A 22,547-nucleotide genomic window follows, 5' to 3' on the forward strand; every position below is an offset into this window, starting at 1 on the left:
ATTTTCTCTTTTCAAGTTCACAGCGCTAAATTAGTTACAAAGTGGTTTTCTGCGTCTGTTTAATTTATTTCATTTAACTAATCTGAACCTGTCCTGATTAATTTAACTGTCTCCTGTTGTTTTCTTGCAGGATGAAACTCTAAGGTTTCAGCATCAACGTCCCTCACAAGTTCAGCATTCACACCTACAAGTCTCCAACCTTCCTGTGACCACTGTGGTTCGCTGCTGTGGGGGATTAGTTCGGCAGGGCCTGCACTGCAAAAGTACAAGAAATATAAAAGTTGGATCTCGTTTATCTTTTGGTTTGTCTAATTGGTGTATTTATTCTCCTGTTCTCAGTTTGTAAAATGAATGTTCACATCCGCTGCAAAGGCAACGTCGCCCCAAGCTGCGGCGTCAACAGCGTGGAGCTGGCCAACAAGCTAGCAGAGATGGGTCTGCAGGCCGGAGGACTCTCCAAGCGAAACACAATGGTAGAAAGACTTTTTTCACATTACTCTAAATAACCTCTGGATCTCTGTGAACGTGTCGATCTTTTCCAGCAGGTTAAAGAGCCGAGGAGGCAGCCGTCCGAGAGAACGGAGAGTACGACCACGGAGGTTCGGCCGGATACCCCGCGGCTGGGGATCTCAGATTTTACTTTCCTTCAGGTTCTTGGCAAAGGCAGCTTTGGCAAGGTGGGAACGACTTCGAGCGACAATGGGAATTATCCTGTAATGAATGGAATTATGGCAGAAAAAAATCATAGCTTTTATAATGGAACGAGTTTATTTTCACAAATATAAATGGAATATTGTTCTAATTCTGCATGTAAATTTTTAACCAGTATTCATTCTGAGTGCATATTTCAGGGCTCCACATAATCGCCAGAGTTAGCTCTGCAGCTGCAATAAAGTTTGAACCAAAGTCTTATTAAATGTGATTGTTTAATATTATAAGAAAGCAAACATGCTGAGGTTGTGCTTTTCTTATTCATGCTTTATTTGCAGATATGTGGTGGGATTTGAAAGAATTAATCTGATTAATGGGTTATTGAGATAATCATTAACTGGAGCATACAGACTCTTAAAAAAGGCTGTTTGCTAATAGAACATCATATTCAGAGTATTAATAAAACCAAAACTGGACAAAATAAATGTACATTTCTCATTTGAGATTAAAAACAATCTCAGTCTATAAATATGTTTTAGCATTTTAAACGCAAAATGTATATTTTCATGGTACAGTTTTTCCTTAATTACTGCGTTGAGTATGATACTCTGTCAGCAAAGGACTTTTTTTAGAGTCTGTTGTGATTATTTGATTACTAAATTAGTCGACGATTATTTTAATAATCAATTAATCATAATGAATCACAAATAGTTTGATTAATCAGAATAATGTTTTAGTCCCAATAAAGTGTAATATAAAAAAAACTGTTAGTCAAGCTAATAGTTAATTGATTACTAAATTAGTTGACGATTGTTTCAATAATTGATTCATCATGATTAATTCGATTAATCGTTTCAGCCCTAATGAAGTGTAATAGCAATAACAAACAATATATAATTATTTTACCCCAACAAAGTTGTCTTCTAAGTAAGTAACTGAGTAATTATAATTAATCTCAGTTACTTACTAATTATAATTACTCAGTTACTTACAGTAACTAGCAATCCAATAAAATTAAATGGATTGACCAGATAAGACTTTGAATTTGTTTGCTTCATGTAAATACTGTAAACACGTCAACGATTAATCGCTAACTGTTACTCCACTTAATGATTAGTCGGTTACCAAAACAGTGGACATTTGTTCCTATCATCTATTAATTGTTTCATTCCTAATGAAGCATAATATCAATAAAAAATTATATATATTTATTTTTCCCCAATAAAATCGTCTTAAATCTAAAGTTTAATTGTAATTGCTCAAAGCTGCTTTCGGTAGCCAGCAGTTGAGAAATTGCCTGTTTCATGTGTGTACTGTAACTACGTGGTTTCTGCAGGTGATGCTGGCGAAACTAAACAGCAAAGATCACGTCTTCGCCATCAAGGTGCTGAAGAAGGACATCATCCTGCAGGACGACGACGTCGAGTGCACCATGACGGAGAAGCGTGTGCTGTCGCTGGCCCGCTGTCACCCGTACCTCACGCAGCTTTACTGCTGTTTCCAAACACCGGTCAGTGCCGCATGAACACTCAGTCTGTAGGAATCCTCCTGGTTTAAATCTGTAATACTTTGTTTGGACAAAGACACTATAAATGGAACATCGTTCTTCCAAAAACACCAAAGTTATTTTATTACCTATGGCAACATTTTTATTTATTTATTTATTTTTTGCCGCATGTTTGCATATTTCAAGGCTCCACATAATCGCTAGCATTAGCTCTGCAGCTGCAATAAAGTTTGCACTAAAGTCTTATTAAATGTGATAGTTTAATACTGTGAGAAAGTAAACATGCTCAGCTTGTGCTTTTCTTATTCCTGCCTCATTTGCAGATGTCCTTTTTTAGGGCGGGAGCGATTAATTAGGTTAATTGTGATTCATCGATTGTTGAAATAATCATCAACTAATTTAGTAATCAATAGAGGCGTCCCGATTGATCGGCCACCGATCATAATCGGCCGATTTCCTTGAAAAAGGGTACGATCGGTGATCGCCGATCACGGTCTCTTGTTACCGATCACCTAAACAATCACATGTATCTCACTTCTCAGCCTACGTGTGCAGCTCATCTCCTCTTTTTATTTTGCATGTTTATGTCTAAATTAGGTGAATTTATCGCCAGATAATTTTTAAATTTTGCCAGATCACTTAGTATCATTTCTAGCTAAAGCGAAAAATTAACAGTAAATCCAGGCAATCGGCAAAGATCGGTGATCAGCAGAGATCGGTGATCGGCAGAGATCGGTGATCAGCAGAGATCTGTGATCGGCAGAGATCGGCCTCATGGGTGATCGGTATTGGCAGCAAAAAACCTGATCGGAGCATCCATAGTAATCAATTAATTGGAGTGTCAGACTTTAAAAAAGGCTGAAAGAACAACATATTAAGAGCAATAATAAAGTCACAACTGTACAAAATTATGTATATATTTTGCATTTAAGATAAAAAAAATCTTAGTCTGTATATAGGATTTACCCAGAAGTCCTCAAGTAGCAGTTTTACCTTCACCTGTTTCAAATTCACTAAAGGAATGTTATATTATTGCATTTTAGGCAATAAAATTATGTTTTTTATAAAAATTATTTTAATTGTTTAATTACATATTTAGATGTATTTTAATATAGAATAAAACAGGCTTTAGTGGAAAATCTGTAGAAAGAGCCATTTTATCTGATTAATCGCCTGAATAATCGGCTACTAAAATAATTGTTATTTGCAGCCCTAATCTATTTGCACCTTTTGATGAACCAACAGTCTGTGAAGGAATGCTCCTCCTGCCTTAATCCTGATTCATCCAGCTGTCTGGAAGTTAATGTTATGTAACTCATGTAAACACATTTTCTGTTTGTTCATCTGAGGTTGTCAGGCTAGTGTCAAGCGATGACGCAGCGACACTGCTAATGGGTCCGAGAATAATCACCTGTAGGCGGGAACAACACCGCCGCTGTTGCAGCTCATGCACCAGAACACTTCCTTGTTTTCAGGAAATTTGAATTTTCAGGTCATTTTGCGGTTTTAATTATGGAACTGTCTCTCCTGCCAGGGATTAATTATTCTGTCTTGGCAGATGAATGTCGAAGTTTTTAATGGATTTCCTGTTCAGAGTCTGGTTAAGCTGGTAGCTCCCAGTTACTGGTTATGAGAGAAAGGAAGGAAGTGGGACGGAAGAGATAGAATATGAAAGAGTGAATGAAAAAGGAATTAATGAAAGAAAGAAAGAAAGAATCAGGAAAGAAAAAAAACACAAGGAAAGGAGGAAGGAAAGAGAATCAAGAAGGAAGGAAAGAGAGAACCAAGATTCAAAGAAAGAATGAAGAAAGAAAGAAGGAGAGAATAAAAGGAAATAAAGAGAGAAGGAGAGAAAGAAGGAAAGAGAATGAGGAAGGAAGGAAAGAGAGAAAGAACAAAGAAGCCAGAGAGTTTCTGCAGAACGCTGATGTTGGGCAAAACCAAACTTTGCATATCAAAGACCAACCAGACAAAAAGTACTGATGGCAAACTGCAGCTTTTAGTTTGAAAAGTTGTGATTTAGACGATGATTTATTAGACGAGGACGAATTTAAGATATATAATTCAGTAGGAGCTTTAAGACCTAGCAAACCAGCACCATACTCAGTAATTTAAACGCTCTCTCTGGTGATTCAAACATTTTTACCTGAGCTGTGAACACTGTATTAACATACACTTCAAAAACGACAACCCTTTTTCTGTCTGTTTCATGTTAAATTAAACTAAACTTTTCCTGTTTTAGGTCAGCTAGAATCACCAAAATAATTTCATTTTGCTAAATAATAGGTGGAGAGATGTTTGTTTTTAAAATATATGCTGACAGAGTGAAAATAAAGCAAAGCATGGATTTTTTGTGATGTTAATAATGATATTATTAATAAAATAAATCAATAAATAATAGATTTTGCACAAATTCCAGTGGTTCAGAGCCTAAAAAAAATCTTTTTTTAAAACTCTTTAAAAATTCAAAGCAGCTAAAAAAATCTAAACTGGTTCCTTGATGTGGGATTTCCAGCTCAGGCGTGTCTCGTCTCATTCCCATCAGCTACTGTTTGCTGACGCCATTGTGATTGCAGATTAGATAAAACACAAAGAATTACAAAAATCCAAATGTCGTCTACAAGCATAAATGACTGTCTTAAAGTCTTGTAGTGAATGTCACGTCACTTTAACTCAGTGAAATCATAATATTTTTAGTTTTTAGGTCTCATTTCCTCAACTGGTCAGCAGGTGGCAGCAGATTTCCAGACTTTAATCTGACAGAATGACTCAGAAGTAGCCGGGTTTAGACACAGGATGCCCTTAATCTGCTTTAGATGTTCAAATCATTCCTGACCTACTTCTTACTGGGAAGAATTGATCTGATGGTGCGACCGATTCTCAGTTTATTCTGCATTTCATCGCTATCAGCTCTTTCCTGGTAATCACCGCAGACATTGTCAAACATTGTTGTGAAATCACCTCGTGCAAAAGGTGTTAAATTATCGCAGATGTTGATTTTAGTCTGGCGTCTACGTAAATGCCGGTGTGGAAAGAGAAGCAGAGGAAATGAGTGAAGCTTGTGGTTACGTCTGTAGAGGCGGACACAGGTGTATTTTTAATTCTGCACTTTGTCTCCAACGTAGCTGTTTAAAATTTCTTAGAATAAATGATGCAACTTTTCATTGGAAGTACACTTCATATTTTATTTTCTAATAGAAGTGCAGTTTATTAGTGGCGCAAAATACATTTAACTCAAATATTTGTTGCATTTGCTACAACCGAACCAAAGAAGTGCAAGATTGTGACGTTTAACAACAATTAGTCTTGTTTTTTGTTTTTTTATAAATATAAATTTACATGCATTTGTATTCACTCCCACCGCTCTCTAGTTCTCATCCCCTCAGTATGACAGTGCCACCACCATGTTTCACCATGGGGATGATGCGTTCAGAGGGGCTTTCTCTCCATAAAGAGCTAGAAGGTTTAATTTTGTCTGATCATAATACCTGTATCTCCTACATGGTTTGTAGAAAACAAAACATTTTAGATTTTTTTTTCTTGCTACTCTTCAATAAATTGATTACTTACTATGAGACTCCTGTAGGAAGTCGGCTACACTTGATTTTATTTTGGGATGTCAGAGAAAGGGGTATTGAACGCGAAAATGTCTGCCACACTTCAAATTTATGCTTCCAAACTAATTTAGATGGGACCTATAATTATTACATTTTAAACTTCCATTTTGGTCTCAACTGCTTCTAAAAGCAACCCAAGTACTGAAAAAACTCACCCAGCTGTTTTTTGTAGTAATTTAATGTTTTTTGGTGTTTGGAAAATGAGAAGTTTCTAAAGTTTCCAGATTGTTAAACCAGATTCCGTGGGTACCTAGCAACCGTACTGAAGCCCAGCTTGTTGCCTAGCGACCCTAGCAGAACTCCAGCATGTTTGGTCAGCTGATTTTACCCCTGCAGATAGTTGGTATAAATTAATTCTTTTACATTATACGTAATATTTGTCAGGATTTGTTATAATAATAATTTGGATTTAGTCAACATTTGTAATTGAAAAAAATATTTTAACCAATAATTTAATTAATTTCTATTTAAATTTACTTGATTAAATCAATAGATTTTAGTTAAAGTTGAATATATGTTAATTGTCCCTTTGTTGCCATAATTTTAAAATCTTTTTTCTGAGCGTGTTTTGTTGTTGACTTACTATTCATAAACCACTTGCTACATTTTTGTTGGTCGTGCAGGAGGTTCCACTTCTGCTTTTCAGAGATTGGAAAAGCACTCTCTAAGAAGCAGAGAGTGCAGTTATATGTGCACAGCTTGCAGCCAATGATTTGTGCAAAACATTATGTTAATAAAACATGTTTTTACCTATCCTGACCTGTTCAAGGAAGAATAATATGTCACCTTTAAAGAAAAGCCAGGTACCATTTTCCTTCTGCTTCATAATTATGTTTTACCTTTTGCTGGTTTGAGACATAAAATCCCAGTAAAACTCACTGAAGTTGGTTGGTATAGTAAAATGTGGAAAAGTTTAAAGGTTGGGAAAACTTTTCCATGTTCTTCCTCTTAAAGTGGTTTTCTTTTCCCCAGGCTGATTAACAGACTAATCCTCACCACTCGACAAAGATTTATGGCTCATATCTGGATTTATTTGCAGTTGGCTGCACAGAAATTCATAAAACAGACATGTAAAATTTATGAGCGGCCATATTTGATCTCATTCTGCACACACGGTCACTGGTTTCTGTAATAACACTGCAGCCTGAGGGAAGCTGCAAATGTCGTGTCCTCATTTAGATTGCTTTATTTTTTTTAAATTGCAGGATCGTCTTTTCTTCGTGATGGAGTTCGTGAACGGAGGCGATCTCATGTTCCACATCCAGAAGTCCAGGAAGTTTGACGAGGGCAGAGCTCGTTTCTACACGGCGGAGATCACTTCCGCCCTGATGTTCCTGCACAGCAAAGGCATCGTCTACAGGTTTGAGACAAAAACTCATAAAACATGAGGTCACACAGGAGCTACAGAGTTCAGAATACGTGCTCAGAAATGTCATATTAAAAAAAATTCTTTCCAAGGTTAATATGAAGAATGTAGCCTTTGAAGCAGTAAAAAGGAATATAATAAAATATTCAGACCTGATCTTTCTCTACAATACTTATAAGTTAAATTTGTAGTTTTATTTTAAAAGCTAGCAGGAAATTGCAAATCCATGTTTTCATTTTTATGCACTTGGAAGACTTAAGATTTAAGTTAAAGCTGCACAGAAATTAATAAAACAGAAAAATTTATAAAATTTATAATTTTTCTGTATAAGTGACAGAAAAATTGGAGTTTTCCCACAATTCAGACTGTTTTTTATAGAAAATTCTTACTTTTTACAAAATTGAGGTTTATTTTTTTACAAAATTCTGATTTTTTTTTTTTTTTTTTACAGAATTCTGACTCTTGAGAATTATGCCTCTAATCTCAGGATTTTGACTTTTTTTTAGAATATTCAAATTTTTTAAACAAAATTCAGATTTGTTTTTATAGAATTCTGATACTTTTTTTACAGAATTCACAAGATTTGGTTTTTTTTTTACAAAATTCAGACTTTTTTACAGAATTAAATTTTTTAAACAGAATTCAGATTTCGTCATAGAATTCTGATTTAATTTCTCTCTTTTTTTTTTTTACAAAATTTTGTTTTTTAACAATTCAGTTTTTTTTCAGAATTCAGACTTTTTTTGTTACAAAATTCAGACTTTTTTTTCACAGAATTCAGATGCTTTTTGAATTCTGACTTGAAATCCAGAATTTAGACTTTTTTTCCAAAATTCGAACTTATGATGTCATATATGATTATGATTTACACACTAGTCATAATTTTATGGGGTATAATTTACAGAATAATGTCACAAAATCTTGAAAAAGTATTGCCAAACATGTCAATATTTTGACAATGTACTGAAATAACCTGAAACTATCTTAATAAACTATTTAAACATCTATTATCAGAATCAGTGCAAAGACTGTATTGCACGCAGCTGATGTATAATTCATTCCCACTTTACCCACTGATCATGCATGGAGCCTCACAGATTAGATGAACCAGGATGTCAAAGGTCACAGAGAGTTTGATGAGCCATAGTTACTGATGAAAATGTGGATTTATTGCAGCTGGTCTCATTACTCCAATATTGTACAATAAATATTGCAATCGCATGATTTCCTAAATCTGCAAAGCTGGAAAAAGATTCATGTAACACAGTTTTAAGTTTGGTCAGTTTTAATTTGGCCTTAAAAGCCAACATTAATATTGATGACGGCAGACAAACAAATCAAGTGTTGCTTTGCACTCTGAGATAATAATAAGATGTGAGATCTTTTTATTCTGCCTGAAGGAGGTCGGATGGCAGAGCGGCGGCCGTCCTCCCAGTGCATGATGGGAGGGAAGGGGGCCATCATGTGAGCAAACTGTAACTCCAGAGTTATATTTAGGTGACCATGTGTCCTGCATTCTGGGACCAGCACATCCCACAGCTTCTTTAGAAAGACGGGATAAAGTTACAACCTACAAAATAAAACTAAACCTGGCTCCTTAATGTCAGTCTGAGTGATTTTATCTTATTATTTTGTGTCCAAACTTTAACTTATCTGCAGATTTTGCTTCAATATTTTCACATGATTAATCATTTGGCCCCCAGGCCGCACTTTGGACAACACAAAGAATTTTTCTCTTTATCAGCCTTTTTTTTGCTTTTATTTTCATTTTGTTGTAAGCCACAAACCTCCAGGTTAAAATAGTACAAAAATCTGTACTATTTTAATTTTAGCTTTTAGCTAAAGTTATTAAGAGCCATTTTGACTCTGGAGTCGCAGGTTACCAAACCCTGAGCTAGCTTCATTTTCATCCGTTTCCCAATCAAACAGCACATTTCAACAATAAAATGGTGCTAAGAAGAAAAATAGGATTTTACAACACAGTAAAAAAAAAGTTCAGTTTGTGTCACAGCATTTGTCAGCACTTCCTCTGCTTTTTTTTGGAAATTTTCACATTTGTAAACGGTTATCTGAGATTCTTTCTCATCAGTGTTGAAACCAGGGCTTCCAGTTTACCCAGTAAACACAGGAAACTAAGCTTGACTCGACCCTGCAGTCTAATGAGGTTAATTAGATCAATGTTGCTGGTTATATTTTTGGTGATGTGCGTCTCTGTGATGAACACACAACATTAATGATGCATCTGGATATCTTGGATTTGTTGGGTGCTACACTGCAAAAATAAAATCTTTCCAAGTACTTTTGGTCTAATTTATAGTGCAAATATCTCAGTACACTTCAAAAAAGACAAAACTAACTTCCAAGAAAATTTTCAGCAGGATGTAGGAGCTTGTTTTAAGTAAATAATTCCTTAACACTGATGAAAAACGTTCCAGTTCCACTGGCAGATAATTTCACCAATAAGACTTTTTTATTTTATTGGTCAAACAATGAAACTAGTAGATTTTCATCAGTATTAAAGAATTATTTACTTAGAACAAGCTCCTATATCTTGCTGAAAATGTTCTTGTAAGTTAGTTTTATCTTTTTTCAAGTGTCTGAAGATATTTACACTAGAAACTAAGCCAAAATTAGTTGGTAAAATTGCAGTGCAGAGCCTAAAACAATTGCATTATTATCATTTTTACTTATTAATCAATAAAATTATAACAATAATGACATATTCAGTAGTATTTTTATTCATTTCAACTAGTATTCAATCAGAACAAGGTGAATATCCAGCAAAAAACACAAAACCCTACAAAGTATTTTTGATCTAGTGTGCAAATATCTCAGTTCACTTGAAATAAAACAAAATTAACTTACAAGTAAGTTTTTATCAGAATATAGGAGCTTGTTTTAATAATTTCTTATTAAAACTTATGAGACTTTTTTCTCTTTATAAGTGAAATAATCTGACAGTAGATCTAGTACTTTTTCATCAATATTAGGGGATTTTTTTTTTTAAAACAAGCTCCTATATCTTGCTGAAAAGTCACTTCTAATTTAGTTTCATCTTATTTTACATGAACTAAGATGTTGTACTGGAAACTGGTCCAAAATCCTTGGTAAGATTTTGTATTTTTGCAGTGTAAGGCTCTGTTTTCCCATTATTTGGTTAAACAAAGAGAGAAGTGCTCCGCTGGAGGATGAGTCAATGTTACACAAACTTCTTCAATCAGAAAAAAGCAAACCAGACCCAATGAGTGCTTAATCAGCAGTCAGCCTTTCAACTGCTGGTTGCTGCATTTATCATCTCCTCTTTCCATGGAATTCACTCACTCCTTTTCCCGTTGGAAACTAAAAAGTTAAGTTTCATTTCATTATATTAAATCTCATCTGTGCAGCTTCAAGCCTCATCTGCACAGTGACCTTTGCATGAATGCTGGGTCATCTGATCACAGATTAGAGCTTAACCCAGGAGCCCACACTCAGCAGCTTTAATCTCATGTCAGATGACAAAGCAGCAGCTGAAACGAACATGGAGATGGAGATTATTCCTGGGAGGCTTTGTCTTCAGAGTCGAAACCTCAGCGGAGAGAGCCGTACTCACCTGACTGAATCAGTTCAGGCATCAGTTACCACATTTATAGATTACATCTTTGCTCCACCTGTGCATTTTACTGTAAGGTTTATTTCTGGATGGTTATATAAAAAAGCTACATGCAATTTTTGTCAAATAAAGTACAAGGATGATGCTCTCTGACAGCGGCGTCCATCTTTCTCACCATGTGAGTCAAAACTGTAAAGTTGAAAGTATTTGACAGCCACAAAATGTTTTTTACTTGGACAACAATATACAAAATACAATATTTCTACATAGTAGAAAAAATCTAATTTCTGTGGGAAATTATAGATCTGAAACGATTAAGTGAATTATTTGTGATCGATTATTTAAGCAATTTTCAACTAATTTAGTAATCAATTAATCATTAATTGGAGCACACAGACTTTAACAAAAGGCCATTTTCTGACACAACACAATCACAGCAAATGAAGCCAAAACTGTACAAAAAATAAGTACATTTTAAATTTAAAGTATAGAAAATACTTTATCAGTAAATATTTTCTACCCATAGCTCTTCCAGTGGCATTGTTTTAGTTTATTTTGTTTTAGCTATTCAAACTTTAACATTTCCAGTATTTTTTTGCTGCAGATGCTTGCTGTGTTGTTGCATTTTAGGCCATAAATTTATTGTTTTCCTTTTTAAAAAGAGGAATTTATTATTCATTTGCATCTTTTAATGTATTTCTAATGTTGTATGAAATGGCTAAATTGATAAATCTGCAATTTTTAAAATCCGATTAATCGTCAAAATAATTGATCGATTAATTAATAACTAAACTAATCGTTAGTTGCAGCTCTAATCTGCAAACAAGGTTGTTAATATAAATTTTTTCTACTGTCTTTGGACAGTCTCAGTTTTAGTAAGTTAGTTAGTTAGTTAGTTGTTTTGTTGCCTTAAACAAAGACCAAAATGAAATTTGCAGGAGAATCTGGATAAATATTGGCATAATAAACACATTTGACTGTGTTAGACAATTTGTGATCATGTTCTGATTGATTGAAATGTTTTTATTTTTGTGTTTTTCTGTTTGTTCTGCCTTGCAGGGATCTAAAACTGGACAACGTCCTGCTGGACAAAGACGGTCACTGCAAGCTGGCGGACTTCGGCATGTGCAAGGAGGGAATATTTGAGGGCGTCGCCACCGGGACGTTCTGTGGGACTCCGGATTATATCGCCCCAGAGGTCGGTTAAAACCCTGAGATTATCAATTTTCAGGATTAATGGTTGGTTTTATTTATTTGTTTATTTTTTTGTTTGACAAAATTCTCCAGACTAAAGAGGCACAAACATGATTTGGATTAATTCACAATGCAGGAAACTCTGAAGTTTGAGTTTAAAAATGTGGAAAAACAAAATGGAGTCTGGGAAAATGTTTCTGTTTTTAGATTTTATTCTGTTTGCTTAAAGTTTTATTTATTCATCCATCAGTACATCCATCCATTCAACCATCCATATTTAACTTATATTCTAACGCATTCTTAAGGTTGTTTTGTTTGTTCTTATACATGAACTGAATTAATACAAGAATAAATCATCAAATATCAGACTCAACCTCGTCAGTGTGCTTCACTAAACGGATGTAACACGGATGTTTAAGTTCACAAAACATTCCTTATTATAAATGACAGCGCTGTAATTGAGGAGGAAAAGGGGAATTATTTCTGTTTAAGATCAGTATAAAAACTTTCAAAACTCTTGAGTTCATGTTTTCATAAATATATTTAATTATAAATTATTTGTTTTTAAACTGAATGAGCTCCATTCAGCCTCCTGCGGTCTTTGAGCTCTCGTGATGCAGTTTTTCCATCAGACCGCCTCCGTATGAACAAACATGGCGCTCGTTGCTCGTCACTTAAAATTCCTTCCTGACTAACTGGAAGGCAGCGCAAGCTTGTAAGCTTCCCTGTTCACTCTTAGGATGCACATTTAGCCGCAGGTTTGCTTTTCAGAACTCCAGATTGTCTTTGTTTTTTTCCAAGCAGTCCAGAGTGTCTGGGCTCATGAAAGGGCCGTTTTAAAGTGCTTGACCCGAATCCAACATGACTAAAACTCAAGTTATAAATATAAATGAGACTTTTCTGCTCTCTGTGTTTTAACAGGAAACTTTACAGAGCTTTGAAAACGTGTTTACATCCTTGTTAAGTAGAGGATTTAACTTTTATTGAACAGTTGTTTTTTTTTTGCACAGTTTTGCTATGTCTGCTTACTGACTGAACTGTGGAATCAGGAAATCCCTTTTTAATCATATAAAATTCATTTTTTTTTATTTTTCTACTTCTATTTTGGTCTCTACTGCTTCTAAAAACAGCACATGTACTTAAAAAAACAGCACATGTATTTAAAAATGTTTTTTGGCAATAAGTTAATCTTTTTTGGTGTCTGGAAAATGAGTCCTTTCAAAAACCTCCTGATAAGTCACATTCCATGGACACTATGCCGTTACCTAGCAACGCCAACCCACGTTACCTAGCAACCCATTCTGAGTTCCATCTTGTTTAGTCAGCTTTTTGGCAGAAATTCCTCAACAAAGAAAAAATGTCTGTATTGTAAATGATGGCACAACTGTAAATACTTTCTAAAATAAGGTGGGTTTGGATAAATTTCTTTTTCTTAATAAAAGTTTTATCAAATCTGTTTTTATGCTTTGTGTGAAAATGTCAAGTGAAAGGTTATTTATATAGCACTTTCACAACAACCCCAGCTGACCAAAGTGCTTCACAACAGTCACAACGTCACAGTTAGATAAGTGATAAAACAAAGAATAAAGTTAAGTTAGGTAAAAATAATAAGGCAATCTCTGCAGCAATCTCCCATAAACTCGAATTAGTGAAGTACTAATATTCCACTTTTTTTACTGGTCATAAAATGTTTTTTTGACCAGTCAATTCAGACATCTTAGCCTGGTTTAAGTTTTGCATGTATTTTATTATATATTAGTGTTTTTTAATGTGTGCCTTTATGAATGAGCAGGATCTGTTTCCCAGTAGGGAAGATAAAATCTCCACTGATGTTTCCACAGATCCTGCAGGAGATGATGTACGGCCCGTCGGTGGACTGGTGGGCGCTCGGCGTGCTGCTGTACGAGATGCTGTCAGGCCACGCCCCCTTCGAGGCTGAAAACGAAGACGACCTCTTTGAATCCATCCTCAACGAGGAAATCGTTTACGCGTCCTGGCTCAGTAAAGAGGCGGTCAACATCCTCAAAGCTGTGAGTTCAATCATTCACCATGAATTTCCCAATCAATTTTTTTTTTTTTTTAGGGGGACTTACTGAGCAAATTTCACAATATTTGCAAGTTTTTGTATTTCTATTTGGGTCTCAACTACTTCAAAAAACGAGACAACCAGTTGAAAAAATATTCAGCTGTTATTTTTGGCAATAAGTTAATGCTTTTTGTTGTCTGGAAATAAAACACCTCCTGATTGACATTTCACAGGTACTGCACCTTTACCTAGGAACCCCAGCCAACCCCAGCCCCGTTACCTAGCAACCCCAGGGGACCTCCAACAAGTTTTGGTCGGCTGGTTTTACCACGTTATTGCTGAAAAAGACAAGAGTTTTTATGTTCACTTACTATTCAGAAATCACACAACAGTATTTCATTTATAACATGAAAAATACAGCTTGGTATAAGAGAAATAATCTGCCAGTCAAACTGTTACTTTTTAAGGAAATAATTGCTAAAAAAAAAGGTTCGTACATGGTTCTGAAAAGTTACTTGTAAGTTAGTTTTGTCTGATTTCAAGTGTACAAAGAAATTTGCACTAGAAACTAGACCAAAATTACTTGGTAGAAGTTTGTATTTTTGCACAATACTTGCTGTATTCTTGTTGATTATGCATGAAGCTCCACTTCTGCTTTTCAAAGATGTGCAGTTGTATTATTGCGCAACCTTTTCACTTATTTGGATCTAAAGTGACAAGAAGCCATAAAACAGCTAATTCTGAAAAGAGCTTGAAGTAGACTGATCAGACCAGGCTGAAATCTCATTATCTAAGAATTATGAAAACATAATTTAATAAACTATATTTTATAGACCAAAGACTGATACTAACCTATTCATATAAGCTTAATAGATCACCTTTAATAAGAAGAAAAATGATTGAAGTTGGTTGAAAGGTTGAACTTAGTGTGATATTTCATTTATTTGCCCTCTAATGACACATTCATGAAGGAAATCAGGTAATCAGATGACCTTTGACCTGCTTTGCTGATAGTTTTTCATCTGTTTCTCAGGATTTTATGGTCTGGGTTTGTGTTTATGTTGTCGAACAGATGGAGTGGTGTTATTGCAGCTTGACTGGCTACAGTTGGAAATTTTCCAGCCAGCTGTTTGGTTTGTTACATAACTATATTAAGGCATGGTTCAGTTGCCAGCCTGAGCTATAAATATGACGCCTCCCCCCTTTCTGTAAGTGATTCCACCACGCTACAGGAAACGTCACAACGGTCTCCTGTGTTGATTCGTCCTTGGCGGCGGGTTGGTGTGGAGGGATTTGGAAAGCGCGGTTCTATTTTTATCAAAGGTTAATTCTCTGTAAGGTGCACCGTGGCTTTGACAGGTAGTTCACAGAGCTGAGTTGTTCTGCTGTTCAGAAATTAGATGATTTACTAAAAATCATAAAGTCTGAGTTCATACTTTCACCACAAACACCAAAGTCTTACCTAGTGTGTTTCTAGTGCAAATATCTTAGTACACTTGGAATAAGATACAACTTAAAAGTAACTTTTCATTAAGAAATAGTTTTGTTTTAAGAAAATAATTCCTTAATATTGATTTTTAAAAAAGCACTTGTTCCATTGACAGATAATCCTATTTTCTAACATTTTTCCCATTTTATGAATGAAATAATCTGCCAATGGAACTAGAACTGGGTTGCTAGGTGACGGGCTGGGGTTGCTAGGTAACGGCACAGTGCCCTTCATTTTGAACTCAGTGGAACTAATAGTTTCACCTAAAACAAGATGGTGTATCTTGCTGAAAAGTTATTTGTAAGTTAGTTTAATCTTATTTCATGTGTAAAATGTTCTGTTTTTGCAGTGTAGTCCAAATATATTAGTACACTTGAAATAAGACAAAACTAACCTAAAAGTATCTTTTGCAGTAAGACATGGGAGCTTGTTTTAAGTCAATACTTATTTAATATTAATTTTTTTAAAATTAATAGTTCCACCAGTTTAACAAGTACTTTCTCATTTATCTTGCTGAAAAATTACTTGTTAGTTTTATCTTATTTCAAGTGTACTAAGATGTTTACACCCGGAATATTTACACCAGTTTGTGTTTTATAAATAATTTGAGAGTTAAATTGATTCTGTGCCAGCTGGAGAAATGTTCCAGCTGCTCAGAGGTTTTATTCTTGTATTTAATGCTGACGCGGCAGGTCTGGGTCTGAGGATGGCACTGATGGCATGAAGCCATGGAAAATGGCATCAGCTCCACTTTTCTGTCTGCAACCGTCTGAACCGGTTGACCCCCAACTCGTCTGTCTCAATCCTTTAATTTTTCCAGTTAAAACCTGACATTCTGAAGGCAAATGGAGAAGACGAACAGTTAATGTAAATGTTTTTATGAGAAGATAGTAGCAAAGTAAGTCAGAAAAAAACAAGTTGCTTAAATCTACTATTTTAAAGATTTTATTAAGAACGAGTACAGCTCTGGTTTTCCAATAGTCACTTATTTTCCTCTAACGACTCATAAAATAGAGAGGAAAAAAAAAAAACATTTTCCGGACTCTTTGATAGAGGCAGACATTTTAAATCCTGCAGAAATTAAAATAACTTCCTCAATAATTCGTCAAGGCAGATTTTTCTAATTTACATCACAAGTTTTTGAGCTTCAGATTAAGGGAAAAATGAGCTGATTTAGATCGTTGTTCGAATGATTGGTTCATCTTTTCCAGTACCAGATATTTTAATTTAGAATACGGGAAAAACAGCTTGTTCCTGGCAGATTAATTCACTTATAACAAATGCGTTTTCATCAATATTAAGGAATTATTTACTTAAAACAAGTTATTACTTCTTGCTTAAACGTTAGCTTTGTCAGATATCAAGTGTACTAAGATATTTACTATAAACTAGACAAAAAATACTTTTCAATATATAGTTAATGGCGTATTAATCCAAGTTTGTCCTTTCAGACTATTACATTTTAATTTTGAATAAAAGGAAAAGAAAAACACTTAATACTAGAACTGTAAGATATTTTAAATATCCGAAATAAATCAACCAAAAATAAAAATGGATTATGTAAACAAAATTGCCCTTCAAAACAATAAAAATCATAAGAATAAATACTATACAGCTCGTTTTAATGATTCATATGATTTATCGATTAATTGCTAGCAGAAAGATTTATACATTAGAGAAAATTTTTAAAAGAATAATATCTTTGCTGGAGTAACATAAAAACAATGATAAAGTTTAACCTAAAAAACTGAATTAATTGTTTGTAAAGTTGAAATATTTCATCAATGAGTTGTAATTCATTGATGTCATCAGTCATCAGTCATCAGCTCCTCATCAGGAGGAGCTGATGACTGTAATTTAGATGAATGATGCCTGCTGTGTTTTTGAAAACTAGAACCCTGCAAAAATACAAAAATAATAATTTTGGTCTAGTTTCTACTGCAAATATCTTACATTTAAACAAGACAACACTGACTTATAATTAACTATTCAGCAAGATTTTGTTTTAAGTAAATATTCCCAGAAAAATAACTTGTTCCACTGGCAGATTATTTCCACTTAAACAAGACATTTTACCATTTTATAAGTGAAATAATCTGCCATTTTAAGAAATTAGTGACTTAAAACAAACTCCAATGTCTTGCTGAAAAGTTACTTACAAGTTTGTTTTGTCTTAATTAAGATTATTTGCACTAGAATCAAAACCAAAGATACTTGGTAGGATTTTGTGTTTTTGCAGTGAAGCGTCTTTCAGGTTATTATAGTAACGGTTGCCGTGGAGACCGAGCGTGTTGGGTGTGTTGTGCTTGTCTGAGCGTTACTTCCAACACTCCCCAGCGAACACAAACAGCCAAGAATGCGCAGGTTCCTGGCAGAGGCGAGGTCAAGCAAGCGTCGCCCTGTTTCCTCGGGGTCAGAGGTCACTTCCTCCAGACCGTTAGCGCTCTGCAGGGGATTCACTTATTGTCTGAGTTTGAGCAACACGGGGAAGTCGAGGCACGTCAGACATTTACAGTACGAAGCTGAACTTTGGCCAAGTGTGGGTGTGTGAGTGTGTGTGTGTGTGTGTGTGTGTGTAGGGAGGTGGAGACTGACTGGATGGGTTTCATCCAGTCTAGCCAGCTTAATCCAGCTGAAGGAAACTTGATACAGTTTGTCATAAACACTCAAACCAGCCGAGTCCAGTTCACTATTATTAGGAATGTTAGTAGTAGTACTACTGGTAGCAGGAGAAGTAGTAGTATTTGTCGTAGTGATGGTACTATTTGTTGTATGTGTAGTACTAGTATTTTTTTTATAGTGTTTGTATTTAATTAACATGTTTTCAGCTCAGCTTTTCCAGCAGATTAGATGCCAAAATCACACAGATCATTTACATTTATTTCAAAGAAATCCAGTTTTCATGTAGTAGTAATAGTACAAGTAGTAGTAGTAGTAGTTGTTGTAGTAGTAGCAAAAATAATAATATTAACATAATTATTTTTGTTTCATGCATGTTCAACTTTTTCAGCAGATTACCTCACAGATTCTGCTTTCAGCATTCACACTTATTTGCAGAAAAATGCTATTATTATTATTATTATTATTAGTACTAGTAGTAGTATTGATGAATCCTGCTCTTTTTGGGTTCTGCAGTTCCTGACCAAAAACCCGGCGCGGCGTCTCGGCTGCGTCCCGTCAGAAGGAGGCGAGGACGCCGTCATCAGCCACTCCTTCTTCACCGGCATCGACTGGGAAAAATTAAACCACAGAGAAATAGAGCCGCCATTCAAGCCAAGGATTGTAAGTCATTTAAAAAGAAAAGAAAAGAAAAACTCCACTGGTGGCATATGAAACCAGATAGACACATACACTGTAAAAACAAACTGCCTCCTGGTGTGGCATCATGGGAAAAAATCAAGCAAAGGTTAAATTTACAGATTCTGGAAGGTGCCATATTAATCTTTCATTTTACATTTTTTAGAGACTAAATTGAATTATTTTGTCATAATGACCAAACGAAAAAGAGGAAGTAAGGCGGTGGCAGTATGATGCTTTTCTGCTGGAGTACAAGCAAGCTACACTGTAAAAACACAAACTGATGCCAAGTATTTTGGTCTAGTTTCTACTTCAAATATCTTAGTACACTTAAAATAAGACAAAACTAACTTAGAAGTAACTTTTTGGTAAGATATAGGAACTTGTTTTAACTCATTAAGGAATTAATGAGTTTTAACAAAAATACTAGCTATAAGTCATATAATCTGCCAGTGGAACAAGACATTTTAAAAAATTTTGTTCTTGTTTTAAAGGAAATTCTATAACATATGAACAAATTGTTTGTTAATTTCTGAATTGGGAAAAAGTTCTAAAAAAGCTTAAATATGTGGCATTTTGAAAATAGACGTAATGATTTAAAACTGGAATAGTTTGGTCTAATATTATGTAAGGCAAATAAAAAATATAATTTGGACTTAATGCAGTTAATTTTTTAGTTATCAATTAATGAGATTTTTAACTTGTCTTTTTATACAGTAAAATATGCAAATAAATATTTAAATTCCTTTTTCAACTAATAAAATGAACATTTTACTGCCTAACTTTAATGAACGATTGATTATTTGTAGCAAATGATGCATCTCAGGCTAAAAAAATTAACATGTTTGATTTATCAACACAGTGTAGAGATAATCTGGTGATTATTTTTGGATTAATTGATTAATAATTGGACAGAAACAGGTGCTTAATAGTTATTTTTAATTTTTTACAGAATTTGAACCAGGTGAAGCTAAAACTGCCACTGAAGGAGTTTTTGGTAGAACATATTAACAGATGGATTATTTTTTTGTTTTAAATGTATAATCTATATATTTTTGTAAATTTTTTGCTCTGAGAAAGTTGTTCTTTCAGAAAATGTATGATTAATCAATTACTAAATTAGTTAACGATTATATCAATAATTGTTTCTTCACGATTAATCAGATTAATCGTTTCAGCTCTGAATGTAAATATCTTTTGTTTCTTCTCTTATATTTATGATTGTTGGTGTTTTATTCTGACATTTTCCTCTCATTTCTTTATTATTTTCCAGAAAACGCCTGAGGATGTGAACAACTTTGACCCAGACTTCACCCAGGAGGAGCCGACGCTGACCCCCATCGACGACCCCGTAATCCCTTCCATCAACCAGGACGAGTTTAGAAACTTTTCCTTCACTTCGCCTGACCTTCTGAACATCTGAGAGGCTCCACTCCTGGCATTTTATCTCCCAGTTTTCCTCCCAGTTTCTACTGAAACCACTAGAACTTTGTCGCTGTCTCCGACTCCAACTCATGGAGACACCGGGCGTTAGCTGAACTCCTCTGCACTCGTTTAACCCCGGATGTCGCATTTTTCATCTGATTTTTATTGTTATTTTCACTGTCAGATGGATTCACTGGCACTTTCAGCCGTTCTGTTGTAAAGGATTTTCTTCCTATTTCTTCAAATGGAAAAAATACTTTTTTAAAAAAAGAAAATAATAAAAATGTTCTGCATTCAGAAACACACACCAGTTTCACACGAATCTGCCAGATTTCCAGAAAGGTCCAAATACCAGGTAAGTCCTGGAAAACCTGTGACTGGAGCAGATCAGTGACCTACTCTCTCTCTGGAAAAATACAAATGCACACAGATTGAAGAAGTTAGAAACGCAGCAGAAGTTTTTCACCGATTAAAGATGGCAGAACCTGATCAACAACCTGCAGATAAGAGGCGGCGCATTAGCTGTTTATTTGGACTCTACTGCTCTCGTGTTAAACATGACGCAACGTTTCGCCGACTCATCCTGATGGGGAAATATTAAAAAAAACAGATTTCGCCACAGCAGTGAAACAAAGAGAGAGTGATTGCAAACGGTTGTATGTTGGCAGAATGAAAGGAGCATTCACTCTGTAAACACAGAGGCTGCACTGCAAAAACAAACTCTTACCAAGTGGCTTTGAATAGTTTCTGCTGCAAATATCTTTGTACATTTGAAATAAGACAAAACTAACTTGCAAGTAATTTTTCAGAAAGATATAGGAGCTTGTTTTGAGTTGATAGTTCCTTGATATTGATGAAAAAATACTAGTAAAATGGCAAATTATTTCACTTGTAACATGACATTTTTCCCATGTTATAAGTGAAGTAATCTAGAACTTTTAAATCAATATTATGGAAATATTGACAATAAGCTGTTATATCTTGATAAAAAGTTACTTGTACGTTCGTTTTCGTGTTATTTCAAGTGTACTCGGATATTTGCACAAGAAACAAAAACACTTGGTAACATTTTGTGTTTTTGCACAAAACTTTTTTTACCAAGTGTTTTTTTTTTTTTGGTCTAAGTAACTTTTCAACAAGTTATGGACTTGTTACACTGCAAAAACACAAAATCCTATCAAGTATTTTTGGTCTAGTTTCTTGTGCAAAATAAGACAAAACTAACTAATAAGTAACTTTTCAACAAGATATAAGAGCTAGTTTTAAGTAAGTAATTCCTTAATACTGATTAAAACCGCTAGTTTTCCTATCGTACTACTTCACTTAAAATATAGGAAAATGTCTTTTTATAAGTGAAATAATCTGCTAAGAAAACAAGTATTTTTTAATCAATATTAAGGAATTATTTACTTAAAATAAGCTCCTATATTTTTGCTGAAAAGTTACTTGTCTTATGTTTGTCTTATTTCAAGTGTACTGAGATATTTGCACTAGAAACCAGATCAAAAATACTTGGTAATATTTTGTGTTTTTGCAGTGTGTGTGAAGGCTTCCTGCTCTCTGGCCTGTTGGTTTAAATCCAAGACATTCATGAAAAACGTTCAGCCCCTGATAAAAGCGGAACAAAAAGCAGGCAAACAGGGAGAGCTTGAAACTTTCACCTACATTTTCTGATCCTGCAGCGGACGGGTTGGGCCTTCAGCCGAGCTTCAGTTTTCGTTGCTAAATAGTGGAGGATAAACAGGAAACCACACACGGCGTCACTGCTGTCGCCTTTAATCGAGACAGGAAGAGGAGAGCGACGAGATAATTTATCAACCTTTCTGTCCTGCAGTAAGAAGAGTTTTGGCATATTTTCATTTCATTTAAGTGAGAAATTGTCATAAGGGGAAAAAAGGCTTGAAAACATCCATTAGTGGAATTAATCTGCTTGTGGATTGCTAATATATTAATTTATTAAATATGACTGTACATTTTTTCTTTCCTCATTGAAGTTACTTGTATCAGATGGAGCACCCAGAGGTTTTACTCAAGTAACAGTAGCAATATTACTCAAGAAAAAAAAGTACAGTGCCATAAAACGTGAAAGTTACTCAAATAAATGTAACTGGTACTTCTGTCACACCTCCATGTTTGTCTTTTTTACAGAATAATTTTAATTCAGCCACATTAAATCACTTTCGACCATAGAAAGACAACATGACTGACTTTGAAATTCTATGCCTTCGTTTTGTCTTTTGAGCCGTTATTTTATTCTCTGTATTATGCATAAACCAGCTGCGTTTTATTTAGATAATACATTTGAAGGCCACAAAAAGACCCACAAAGATGTTCTGTTTTCAATCATCAAATATCGCAGCAAATATCTGCACAGCAAGCAGCA

General features: G+C 34.8%; 2 protein-coding genes across 2 annotated transcripts in view; both read left to right on the forward strand.

Annotated features, from left to right (window-relative positions):
• Positions 1-863, forward strand: part of LOC116713414 (protein kinase C eta type-like) — a 1,777-nt gene extending 914 nt beyond the window's left edge. The window contains 6 exon segments of the mRNA XM_032553555.1: positions 145-203; positions 205-231; positions 233-263; positions 340-473; positions 543-677; positions 852-863. Coding sequence (XP_032409446.1) covers positions 145-203; positions 205-231; positions 233-263; positions 340-473; positions 543-677; positions 852-863 — 398 coding nt within the window.
• A 1,122-nt stretch (positions 864-1,985) lies between these two features.
• LOC116712506 (protein kinase C eta type-like) lies at positions 1,986-20,469 on the forward strand. Its single transcript, XM_032552269.1, has 6 exons — positions 1,986-2,161; positions 6,981-7,135; positions 11,793-11,931; positions 13,769-13,957; positions 18,578-18,724; positions 20,013-20,469. The coding sequence occupies exons 1-6, from the start codon at positions 1,991-1,993 to the stop codon at positions 20,160-20,162; spliced, it is 951 nt and encodes a 316-aa protein (XP_032408160.1). The 5' UTR covers positions 1,986-1,990; the 3' UTR covers positions 20,163-20,469.
• The last annotated feature ends 2,078 nt before the right edge of the window (positions 20,470-22,547 follow it).

This window comes from Xiphophorus hellerii, chromosome 22, assembly GCF_003331165.1.
Source record: "Xiphophorus hellerii strain 12219 chromosome 22, Xiphophorus_hellerii-4.1, whole genome shotgun sequence".
Lineage (NCBI taxonomy): Eukaryota > Metazoa > Chordata > Actinopteri > Cyprinodontiformes > Poeciliidae > Xiphophorus > Xiphophorus hellerii.